The sequence below is a fragment of the Rhinatrema bivittatum genome, chromosome 1 (assembly GCF_901001135.1).
Source record: "Rhinatrema bivittatum chromosome 1, aRhiBiv1.1, whole genome shotgun sequence".
NCBI lineage: Eukaryota > Metazoa > Chordata > Amphibia > Gymnophiona > Rhinatrematidae > Rhinatrema > Rhinatrema bivittatum.
In genome coordinates this window covers 521,873,340-521,885,951 of record NC_042615.1, presented here as the reverse complement: position 1 = coordinate 521,885,951, position 12,612 = coordinate 521,873,340, and the positions used below count along the sequence as shown (strand labels likewise).

The 12,612-nt window shown below is 44.6% G+C and overlaps 1 protein-coding gene across 4 annotated transcripts in view; it reads left to right on the top strand.

The window, feature by feature from the left end:
* Nucleotides 1-12,612, top strand: part of TJP2 (tight junction protein 2) — a 250,962-nt gene that overhangs the window by 194,673 nt on the left and 43,677 nt on the right. For all 4 annotated transcript variants that reach the window (XM_029612832.1, XM_029612820.1, XM_029612840.1 and 1 more), the window contains exons 13-14: nucleotides 3,595-3,805; nucleotides 9,079-9,266. In XM_029612832.1, coding sequence (XP_029468692.1) covers nucleotides 3,595-3,805; nucleotides 9,079-9,266 — 399 coding nt within the window. The remainder of the gene's footprint in view (nucleotides 1-3,594; nucleotides 3,806-9,078; nucleotides 9,267-12,612) is intronic.

The window sequence follows — 12,612 nt, the reverse complement described above, 5'->3', positions numbered from 1 at the left end:
CTGAAATAGCCCTCAGCATCAGGAACATGTTGAAGCACTTCAGCAGGAAGCATGGAGGAGATTTGCTTCAGTGTTTTTCTTGTTGTATTTTCTTGTTAAATTAAATGTGGCAAGCCAATTGACAGCACAGTGCAATCACTATAGATGATTATTTAGAAAAAAGAATTTTTCTCCCAGAAGTTATTACAATGTATTTTATTTCTTTTTAACTGATGTCACTAAAATTACATGAGATAATGGGAGGGCAAGAAAATGGTACAGCATGTATATCAATTTTTTTAAACTTTATAACTTCCAAAATTTACACAAGCATACATTTGATACAGAAATAGTTCATATGCAAACAATAAAGAAGATAAAGAAAACAAAGCACATCTCTCCAGTTAGTTCACAATAAAGGAAGGCCAAGAGAGAGCCACTGAGGGTATGGCAACTAAAAAAAAACAAAAAAAAAACCCATTAAAAAAAAAATATAGAAAATTGACAAAGATCCAAACTGTCTATTCATAATCCCAACCCAATAAATCAGTCGGCTCCCATGTTCTCCCCCACTTCCCAAATGCTTAGAATCTAAGAAAAAAATGAACCTGTGAGGGTTCGAAAAAGGGACAAGTGACTTGCTGACATTTTACTATACCTGTACAGAGGAAATGAGCAATGAAAAATACTCCCAAGTAGTGATAAACTCTTGGTGCATCTCCAAAAGCTTTACATCTATCTTGAGTTCTTTTTCTAAGGCCAGGATAAACCCTAATCTTCCACCCCACCTCCACACAAAAAACAGCATCCTTACAAAAATATAAGCGAAGATTTGAGGCCTTATCCTCATCAAACACAAAGAAGACCAATAGCAGTGCTCATGGAATCTCTTCCTCCTCTGATCTCTCCAGTAATTCTGTTAGATCCAAAGCATCAAATGTTAGTACCCCCAGAAGTTAAACCAGCTTCCCACTGCACTATTCTCCCAGTTTGCAAATACATTTTATTAACTGGAGGTATATCACCTTAGCTTGAATTGTTTGAACAGTAGCTAGTTGATTTATTTCTCTAGTGAAACGAGTCAATTCTTGAGCCTGGACTTGCTTTTGGACTTGGTTGCAGAAACAGTCCCGATATGCAGGCATTAGGGGGAAAAAGCACAGGACTGCTTCTACGGCCAAGTCCAAAAGCAAAGCAAGCTCAAGCAGTGTTGTCTGAATTATCAAAAAGGCTGCTCATCCCTTAAAACTGTTGCTAGCAGTAATTTTGTTAGGGATATAATAGTTGCTTGAGTTTGATTGTCATAGATTCCTGACGCCCTCTTTATCCTCAGGTTCTCTTTATCCTCCGGTTACTACCCTAAACCAATTAAGCCTGATATATCACTTTGAATGCATGTACAGCGTTGCTCTCTGCTTCAATGGCAGGGAGAAATGTGGAAAAGAGGATTTACATTCAGACAACGTCCAACAAGGCATTGATCTGTGCAGTCTGGGTAAACAAGCATCAGGGTAACTTGCTTGATGCGGCGGTTACTACCCTTAACCATTAAGCCTTATGCTCACCTTTGATACAACTCCAACATTACTCTCTGCATCAATGATAGGGGGTGGCAGGAAATTTGAATCAGTTACCAATAAGGGCCCTGAACTTAGTGGTCGGTGAAACAGATAAGTATGGGAGCTTGCTGGGCAGACTGGATGGGCTGATTGGTCTTTTTCTGCCGTCATTTCTATCTTTCACCCCTCTGTCCTTCCCTCCATACTGTCAACCCCAGTCATATTTCCTCCTTTCTTCCTTTGAGTCATTCTGCTCACATTTTGGTGCATCTCTCCTCTCCTGTCTGTCAGGCCAGTGGCGCAGAGCATGTGGCAGTAGTGGGAAATGTTTCTTACTGCTGTGATAATTCAGCTTTTCTCTGCTTTTCTTAGGATTCAGCAGAGGTTGCAAAGCTTCTGAGAGCTGCAATATGTCACCCCCCCAGTCTCATGAAATGCAACAGTGGGTGTTTATGATTCTCGAGAGCTGCAATCGATCCCTGCCTTTCCCACATCTGCTAAACTTGCAATAGTGCAATTTGAGGCTTCTAATTGGCCCATCTGTCCCTCCTCTTCCTGGTCTACAGCAATGTAGGGTGAAGTTTTCAGGGCCATAATAGGGCCCCCTCTCACTCTCCTGGCAGCAGCTCACTCATTTTCTCCCTGGCTAAACATTTTCATCCCTTTTGGAGGGACCCCCCTGGGTGTCCATAGACCCCAGATTGGAACCCCCTGATCTGATCTTTAATAATTCTCACTTTATATTTCTAAACATTCCTTTTATGATCACTGCTAAAAATTCCTACTCTGAACTATACTCCTCTTATTGTCAGTGTCCCACAATATTCTGATTTTAGTCCTGTGTTCATCTCTCTCTATATTTGCATCTCCTCATTTTGGGTTCTTTCACCATTGATTTACAATATCATCCAGATCTTTCCTTTTTTTTTTTCCCCCCTCCCCATCTGTATCAACTCACCTTTGTCTTCCTGCAGTGTGTCCCTTGATGCAGTCTTGTTTGTCAGCGTTGAATCCATTTATAACTGAATTTCTCTATTTGCCTCCCTTGCCCAACACCTGGGTTTCCGTCAGTTCTCTGACTCTGCTAGGAGTCTGTTGTCTATTCTTGATCCTTCTCACTCTTTGCTCACACATTTCTGGTATATGTTCTCTGCATAACTGCTTAATCATAAAATCTCTTTACTGTACTTTGACGGTCTCCTTCATGCAGTGTTCCTTTACTGTCTAGACTAATTTAGGCTATTTAAAAAAAAAAAAAAAAAAGCCTCCTTGCTGATTTTTCCCGAATCCTCACTTTTATCTGTTACAACTCCTTTAGAAGTCCTCTGTCAGGCTTCCCTAGCACCTACCCTGGTACTCTCATGCCATGCCTGGCTTCCCTTCAGTTCCCTGTCAGGTACCACACATTATTTTAACTTTTGGTCTTCACTTACAAATGCATTCATAGTGTGACCCTCCCTTTATCCTTTGCTCGTATGCACAGTCACACTCTCATGTCCTTGCCAGTCTGTTTCACGCATGCCTCCAAATCCCTTGCACTAAGCTGACATTCTCTTGCTTCTGGATTTTCTCCCTTCTGGCAACCTCACTGAAAAAAAACCCTACTTCCTGGTTTTTAAGACTCTGTTCCTGTACCAGTTAAAAACCCATCTATTCAGCCTAGCCCATCTTGATGCCTAAATTCTTCCATTCCCACAGACATTTTCCATACACTCTCTTATGCACAGTTGTCTATCACTTTACATGGCATTTTCCTTAGGAAGAGTTTGAGAGGAGCCCTGGGTGGGGTAACTTTTAAAAACTGAAAATAGGTATTTGGTATAATACCATGTCATAGGCTTTGAAATACTGACTTCTGGAAAATCATGCAACGCCCTATGCTTCTCATGAGGTAAGTTCTGCCCCACCTTTTTCTTTACAGTTTCAGTACTTGTGGGATGTGTTTTGAAATGATTCTTTAATAAAGCTGCAGAGCATTTCCACTGTACAGATGTTTGTGCTGCATCTGTTCACTAGTCCGGTCGCAGCTCATACTAAATGCTCTCTCTCCTTTCAGTGTACAAGAATATCCTGGCTTGTGGCAGAGGAGATTCATTCTTCATAAGGACTCACTTTGAGTATGAAAAGGAAGCTCCACAGAGCTTAGGCTTCACCAGAGGGGAGATATTCAGAGTGGTTGACACGCTCTACGATGGCAAACTGGGCAGCTGGCTGGCTGTGAGAATTGCAAATGAACTGGAAAAGGGAATCATTCCTAGTAAAAGCAGGTACTTTATGCCAAAATAATGTGCTGATATTTATTTTGAGTTGGAAATGAGTAGAACTTTTTATGTTTTTTTAAAATTCCCAGTACTGAAGCGTGTGCATTTTCCTAGCGTGTAGCCAGATGGACTCTGGACCAGTGAGTTATGTGCACTTCTGCTAGCAGATGGGAGACGGAGTCAGATTTCAAAGCTGACGTCACTCTAGATATATCCCTGCAGTGACCTCAGCTCCTCAATATCTCTCTGTCTCCTAGCAGATGCGGACACTATCCCACACACTAGAATAGTGTTAAGAAATTACAGCAAGAAGACAAAATTTACCTTGAAGATCGAGCCCCGCTCTCCTGCGGTGATACCTAAGGGTCCCTCCCCCAGTTGAGAATTCCTGTGGTGATTTTCAAGATCCTTCAGAGGCGTGCCTTGGTCCGGTAGCTGGCAACCCGGCGTGGATTTAGCCCTAGAGCGACTGAAAGGCAGCAGGTGCATAACCAACCGCAGCTGGAGACCATCCTAGCACGAGATTGGTAAGCGCCGAGACCAGGTAAGCTGAAACCTTACATTAAGGTCTCAGGGGCTCGGAGTGCCAAACCGATTTCGTATTTCATCCGGCGAGGTAAAAGGGAACATCAATCGGGTTGAGCAGCCTTGGTTGGGCTAGGCCCCGGTCTGGTGCAGGGGTCCCAACACATAGAGACCCTTGGGGGGCGCCGGCGCCATCTTCCCTTCTCGGCTGGTGGCACACACGGGGCAGGCCGGATGGTCCATGTGCCCAACTTGTGCGCCTCCGACGTAGACGCGCGCATAACTACACACACACAGCCACGCTTAAAAACTACACGCGCGCATTGTGCTCACGCGCATAACTACAGGCATATTACAGCAGATTACCTGTGAGCCTATACACAGAGGCAATGGCAGCGGCACCTAAGAAGCCCAGAAGGCACTCTTTGCACAGCCTGCCACATCAGAGCCGCGCAGCCTGAACTGGAGTCCTGCCTGTGTTGTCATTGTGAAGAAGCCCGGGGGGGGACCAAAGCCTGGTCCCTCACTGTCTGAGGATGGGTCTGGAACCACTATATACGATAGCATCTCGGATCTATGCAACTCCGAAATGGCTTCTCCACAAGAGGGCACCTCAGGGGCCCCTACTCAGACTCCCCCTGTGACTAACATGGACCCAGGGACCTTCCCCTGGTTAGAATTTTTCCAGGGGCTGCGAGCCTTAGTTCAGGCGCAATCAGCCCCAGCTGTGACCCGAGTTCAACCCCTGCCGGAAGCACAAGATCCTCCTGGCCTTGCTCAGAGGCCTCAAGACATGCCTTGCCTAACCAAGAATTTCCCTGACAGGGACCCGGACACCTCAGATGATGATGGTGGCTCTCTGGAAGAAGGAGAAATCCCTCCAGGCCTGGAACCATACAGAGCCGTGCTTCGTTTCTTCCACAGGGATGAATTACCAGCCTTTGTTTCCCAGACTCTGAAGACTCTGGGTATCCCAGGCACAGACCCTATGGCGGAACCAAAGAAGAACCCAATTTTGGTATCACTTCGTAAGGCCTCATGCTACTTCCCAATGATGGAAGCTATCCAGGAACTGATTGACCTGGAGTGGGATGCCCCAGAGGCCAGCTTTAAAGGAGGTTGGGCCTTGGAAGCCTTGTACCCTCTGGAACCAGCAACCAAAGAATGCCTGCTTTTCCCGAAAGTTGAAGCCATGGTCTGTGCCGTCTCAAAGCGAACAACCATTCCCATTGAGGGAGGGGCTGCATTGAAGGATACTCAGAATAGACTATTAGAATCTATTCTTAAGCAGGCCTTTGACGCAACAGCAATGACACTGCAGATTTCTTCCTGCTGCGTACTGGTGGCACGTTCCTGCTTGCTCCTCGAGAGAGAGGCAAATAACTCCGGAACGTATACCGGTGAAACGATTGAACCTGCAGCAGCCTTCCTGACGGACGCAAGCTCGGATCTGGTATGTACCTCAGCCAGAGGAGTAGCCTCGGCAGTGGCGGCCAGAAGACAGTTATGGTTGCGGAATTGGTCTGCTGTCGTGACCTCTAAAGCGAATCTCACAAGAATGCCCTTTAAAGGATCTCTTATTCGGAAATAAATTGGAGACGTTAGCCAGCAAGTGGGGCGAATTTCCAGTGCCTCAGCTACCGGAGGACAGGGGTAAAAGATCCCAGCACCCCTCCCCCAGAAGAACTAGGGGCAGAGGCTCTCAATGCTTTTGTCCCTACAGGAACTCGCAGTTCCAGGCACCTCATCCCTCAGGAAGATCCCAGCCCTTTTGGAACCGACAAACCAAAAGAGGAGCAGGCCCGAGTGCAGGCTCCAGCTGTGCTCCCCAATGAGAATGGGACGACCCATCCACAGGAAGAGGAAATAGGGGGTTGACTTTCCCTCTTTTTACCAACGATGGGTCGAGATCACATCGGACAAATGGGTACTAAACATCATTCGAGAAGATTACTCTCTGGAGTCCCGCAGTATCCCTCGGGACAAAATATCACCTTGCCACTCCCACATCAAAGAGACTGGCAGTGGAAGCCACTCTGACAAGACTACTCAGTCTGAAGGCTATAACTCCGGTTCCTATGCCCCAACAAAATATGGGGCATTATTCCATCTATTTTATCATCCCCAAGAAAGAGGGATCATTCCGACCCATCTTGGATCTCAAGAACATCAGCAGTCATCTGCGGATACTACACTTCTGAATGGAGACCCTTTGATCCGTAACAATGGCAGTACAACCAGGAGAGTTCCTATTCTCTCTGGACCTCTCCGAAGCCTACCTTCACGTTCCAGTCCATAAAAATCACCAGCGTCTTCTACACTTTGCGGTACTGGGACATCATTACCAGCTCTAAGCATAACCATTTGGATTAGCAACCGCCCCCGGAACATTCTCCAAATTTATGGTGGTCGTGGCAACAACACTGAGGAAGGAAGGGATCTTGGTACACCCTTACCTGGACGACTGGCTGATCAGGGCGACGTCTTTGGAAGAGAGCCAACAGGTGACCAGCTGAGTCGAGAACCTACTGGAGGAACTCGGGTCGTGAACATTGCCAAGAGCAGTCTACAGCCCTCTCAATCCTTAGAGTACCTGGGGGCATGTTTCGACACCAAAGGATGTTGGGGCATCCCCACACTGGAAACATTTTTTGATGGTGATGATGCTGAATGACTAGATGGATAGAATCACTGTGAAAATGGGAGGATGCAGTAACTTAGATTGACAGACTAAAAAATAACAAATCTTCAGGACCAGATGGTAGTCACCCCAGAATTCTGGAGGAACTAAAAAATGAAATTACAGATCTGTTTCTGGTGATTTGCAATCTATCAATTAAAACAGCCATGATATTAGAAGACTGGAGGCCAATATGATGCCAGTTTTTTTTAAAAGGGCTCTGGGATGATTTGGGAAACTTTAGACCGGTGAGCTTGACGTGTGTGCTGGGCAAATTGTCAAAGCTATTATTAAAAGCAAAATTTCTGACCACATAAATAGACATGGTTTAATTGGGGGTGGAAGGAGAGTCTGGCCTTACCAATTTACTAGATTTTTTTTTTAGGGTGTAAAACATGCAGACAAAGCCGGTTGATATAGTGTATTTGGATTTTCAAAAGACATTTGACAAAGTCTCTCATGGGAGACTCCTCAGAAATTGGGAAGTCATGGAATCAGAGGCAGTGCCCTATTGTGTCTTGGTAACTGGATAAAAGGCAGGAAACGGAGGGTAAGACTAAATGGTCAGTTTTCTGAATGGAAAAAGGTTGTTAATGGAGTGCCCCAGGGTGCTATTTAGTGTATTTTGTAAATGATCTGGAGAAAGGAACAACGAGTGAGGTGACTAAATCTGCAGATGACATGAAATTGTTTCGAATTGTGAAGAACTGCAGAAGGACCTTGTGAAACTAGAAGGCTGGGCTTCTAAATAGCAGATGCATTTTAATGTGGACATGTGCAAAGTTATGCATATAGGGTAAAATAATCCCAACTTACAAGTATATGATTCTGGGTCCTATGTTAGGAGTGAGCATCCAGGAAAAGGATCTTGGAGTCCTTGTAGATAGTATCTTGAAATCTTTGGCTCTGTGTGCGGCAGTCGTCAAAAAGGCAAATGTTAGGAATTATTTGGAAAGAAATACAGAACAAAACTGAGAGTATCATAATTCCTTTCTACAGATCCATGGTGCGACTGCACCATGAGTATTGTGTTCCATTCTGGTCGCCCCATCTCAAAGACTTGTTGGAAATAGAAAAGGTACAGAAAAGGGCAGCAAAAAATGATAAAAGGGATGGAAAAGCTCCCTTATGGAGAGAGGATAAAACGGATAAGGGCTCTTTAGTTTGGAAAAGACGATTGAGAAGGGGATATGATTGAAATTTATAAAATCATGAGTGGGGTAGAACAGGAAAATAGGGAAGGGCTATTTATCCTTTCAAATAACATCAGGTCCAGGGGTCACTCCATGAAACTAGCAACCAGCAGATTTAAAATAAATCGTAGGAAGTATTTTTTTTCACTCTGTTCACAAACAAGTTATGGAATCCTTTGCTGGAGGATGAGGTCAAGGCAGCTAACATAGTGGGAGTTTAAAAAGAGGGTTGGACAAGTTCCTGAAGGAAAAAAAATCCATAAATAGCTATTAGCTAGGTAGATTTGGGAAAGCTAAAGCTTATCCTGGTGAATGAAATGCAAGAAATAGATAAACTTTTGGGGATCTGATGAGTACTTGTGACCCAGACTGGCCACTATCTGAGACAATGTGGGCTCGGTTGCCCTTGGTATGACCCAGCATGGTGCTTTTTTAAATTTTCTTATCTTACACTGCAATCCACAGGTACTGCTTTCTTTTCACTCTCTCCCCCGTTCCTACCCCCCATTCTGTAGCAATTACAGAATCTTGTTTCCAGTAAAGCAGATGAAACTCTTCCAGAGCTTCTGTCCCTTGTCTCTTATGATATGGATGTTAATAGGCCCTGGAGATCAGCACAGTCTGCAGCTTTGACCATCTGGCATCACAGATTATAGTTCTAACTTTCCTAGCCAAGGAAATGGATCCTAAGGCTGCTACCTATCGCTGATCACCCTTACTACGTTGCCACACCTCCTAAGGAACTTAACTAGATTTACCTTTCTCATCTTAGCTTGCTTGTTTGTTTTTTAATTACTATCTGTGTGTATATGTGTGTGTTTATTGCTTGTTACTCTTGGATTTGGTCTGTAGTCGTGTGCTCTGTGCTTTGCATCTCTTAGAGCTGACCAGCTGGCGAGTGTACAGAATGCCCAGAGAGGAGCTGCTGGTGACAGGGCAGATTTCTGGCGAACTCGTGGTCAAAGAGCTGCCATGAAAAAGAATATGAAGAAGAGCCGAGAGGATCTGCTAGCTATTTCAGCTGTCAGCACAAAATTCCCAGCCTATGAGAGGATCATTTTGCGAGAAGGTGAGGAAACTTTGGCTTATAGGGGAACACCCTGTTGGTGTGGTAAGTGGTACCAATACACTTCAGCTACCTACAGTAGTACCTTGGTCTGCAAGCCGAAATCTTGATATATTGTTTCAGATGAATTGGGTTCTAAGTGATGCATTCCCCTTAAGCTGTTCAGACTGAGATGCACTTCATCTGCACTTTGACCACTTAAATCTTGATCAATAAGATGACAAATCTCCATGAGGGAAGATACAGCAATCTGTTTTTGGGCTTTTTATTGGACTCTGGTACCAGAAATGAAGCTTCGCTCTTAGGCAGTAATGGCTGGAGATTAATGTTGAGGGCCTTATCCAATCAAATTATTGCCTGGGAACACACTTACCATGCTCGGTCTCCCACCATAAATTATAATAAATTGAAATAAAAGTAAATCATATTTTTAGTTTTAAAATTTTAAAATTGTATTTTTGTGATGAATGGTCTGTGTATGAATCCTTGCTACTTTATAATAAAATGGTAGTAACTTTTTTTTTCCTCATGGGACTGATGCGTGAAAATATATGTAAATATTTTGATATCAAAATGCTGTGTGCAGATTTCAGGATTTTTTTTTTTTTTTAACTGCTATCATTAACAGTGTAGCCAAATAGAATATCTTGGCACGTTGAGACCTTATACACAGTGGTATCACTAATGTCTAGCATCAGTTGTCAATTCAGTATATGCTAATTTCAGCTGCACTTTATTCTCTGAAGGATTTCTGCTGGAGAGATAGGCCATGTGGTGCACAGAGTTACTGTGTGGTTAGACATGGGATAGCAGAGGCATGGCTGCATATTTAAAATTACTGGGGCTCAGGCCAATATGTCACCCTCTGATTTTCTGATGATTAAACATTACTGTGGGGAAGGAGGCAGAACAGCAGGTTATCACATGCACAGACCTGGACTGGGCGTCAAATAGATTTAGCAGGACCTACCCTAGTGAAAATAGTGTCTCTCCTCCCCACACGCTCATACTTATCTGCTTCCTCTTTTCTCTTGCCTCCCCTTTCCCACAGCATGATCTTTCCTCCCCTCTAATCCTCCCTCTCCTCCTTTCATTTTTTTTTTTATTTGTAACACAACAAAGTAAAAAGGACTGAGGCAATTATAGTCATACATAGGTTCAGGTACCGTACAGAAAGAGTAAGCAAATGAAATGTGTAGCCAATACACTAGCTCCCCCACATCCTTTAGTGACATAGTTCTTGTGTACATGGCTACGCCGCGTAATGTTGCATAATCCAATATATGTACATAATTTCCTCCATTTTCTCCTCCTTTCATTTTATCTGCCGCTTTGTCAGCCTGCTTCAGTCTGAATATGCCTGGCTCCATAGTCTAGCGGGGCCAACGAGCCACACGTGTTCAGGCTTCAGATTGAAGCTAGGAGAGGAGGTGGCAGATGCAGGTAAGAAGTGCTGCCCTCCTACCAGCATGAAGGGTGGAGAGCACTTACTAATGTGACATCAAAGCACGGGACTCCTGTGACAGTGTCCCCATGTTGGCGTACCCTAAGAGGTTTGGGGCACTAGTCCCATGTGCCAGACCCTAGTGATGCCCCCCTGGGCTGTAGGAAATAAGAGCAAATTACTCTGGGTTCTCTCAGCTTAATTCAAGATTATGTGCACTCTGATGTATAAGATGTTTCTAAAGAGGTACCAGAAACATTTTGCTTTTAACAAGAGCACCTGTTGAGGCTGTTGCCCATTTGTCCATATACAGTAGACCATGTGTGCATGAGTGGTTGTGTAACTTTACTGAAGCAGCTGTGCACACTGCACATAAAAAGGAGCTGCCAGGACCAGAATGGGAGGAGCGACGGAAGCGTGACGAAGGTAGAGATGAACCTGCATGGAGGTGCGAAGAATACATTGCCAGTGGGTTTTCCCACCCCCTCGGTCAGCAGAAGGGAATGAACCCTTGCACAGGTGCAATGAGCAATGCAACACTGCACCACAAACCTGGGCTGTCCATAGAAGCAGCAACAAGGAAGGCATCGGGTGTCTGGGAGGGGGTCAGAAAGAAGAGTGCTGGCTGGAGTCCAGGGAGAGGAAATGGGAGAGTGCTGGCTGGGTTCTGTTGTAGGGAGAGGGAGGAAGAGATGTCTGAATGCAGGTTCAGCATGGAAGTGGTTGCAAGTTTGTCCCCGGGCCAGGAAACAAGATAAGAGGTGGCAGATGGGCGAGCTCCTGAAATTTGACTTTGTGCAGTGCTTAGAGCATGCAACTTTCAGCTTGTTTACCTTGTGGTTTTCAGAACATAGTAGTTCAACCTTATTATCTCCTTTAACCCTCAGGAAAATTAGTGTGGTTGTCAAGTCTCCTACAGAATCTGCAAACCAAATTTAGTAATAGATTAGGCAGGAAAGAATCTGTGTTCTAGAACTTTGTTGGGGTGGCGTGGCGTTGTACTGTTTTCCTACATCTACCTTCAAGATAGTCCTGCAGAATGTTAGCTGTGTTGCGGTCCCTTAGCAAACTTTATCAGCCAGGTGTATGCTCAGTTTTATATTTTGAGAAAAGTAACTGAATTAAGACACATGGCTACTAAATACAGGAAAGTATGTTGAAGAGATGTATTGTGCCTAGGATTTTAGAAATCTGCTTGTGATGAAATGGGGATCTTTGCCTGTTGAGATTTATTTTGCGTGGAACCTTTTTTGTTTCCCTGGTAGACCACCCTTTCCATACAATCCTGGACAGATATGCAGGTGGCAGACTAAATCCTGCTGTGCTTTGCAGTTTCAGGCATCTAACACTAATCAAGTTAAACTGCTACTTGTATGCCTCAAAGTGAGGCTTGGATTGGTGTACTTCCTTAGTTTAGACAAGGTGGTGTAATGTTGCATCATTCTGTATTGCTATTAGTCAGGAAGCTGGTGCCTTGGGCTTTAATTGGTTGTACAATATCAGCTCTAGAGTGACCCAGCTCACAATTTGTCAGACATCTCAGTCTTGACTAAGTGTGCAGAGGAACCAGGTCTGTGCCAAGGGCTTGCCCCAGCTTTACACATCCTTGTGAGGACAGCCTCTCCTGAACCTCACCTGGCACTAAGTACAATGAAAAGTGTCTAGTTAGCATTAATTGTATGAATCCTTTGTTTTACTTGTTGCAGTGACCCTTGGGTTGTATTGGGGGGGGGGGGGGGGGGAGCCTGTGTCACTAGAAAAGAACAGGGGATAGCTTTGGGTGGGGTACTTACCCAGAGGCAGACAAGAGCCCAGTTGGAGGGTGGGAGGCTGCCAGCATAGAATCAAGTGCACAGGTGAAGGCAGGTTTAGGCAGTGATTGGCAGGGTTAACCCTGAATGGGTG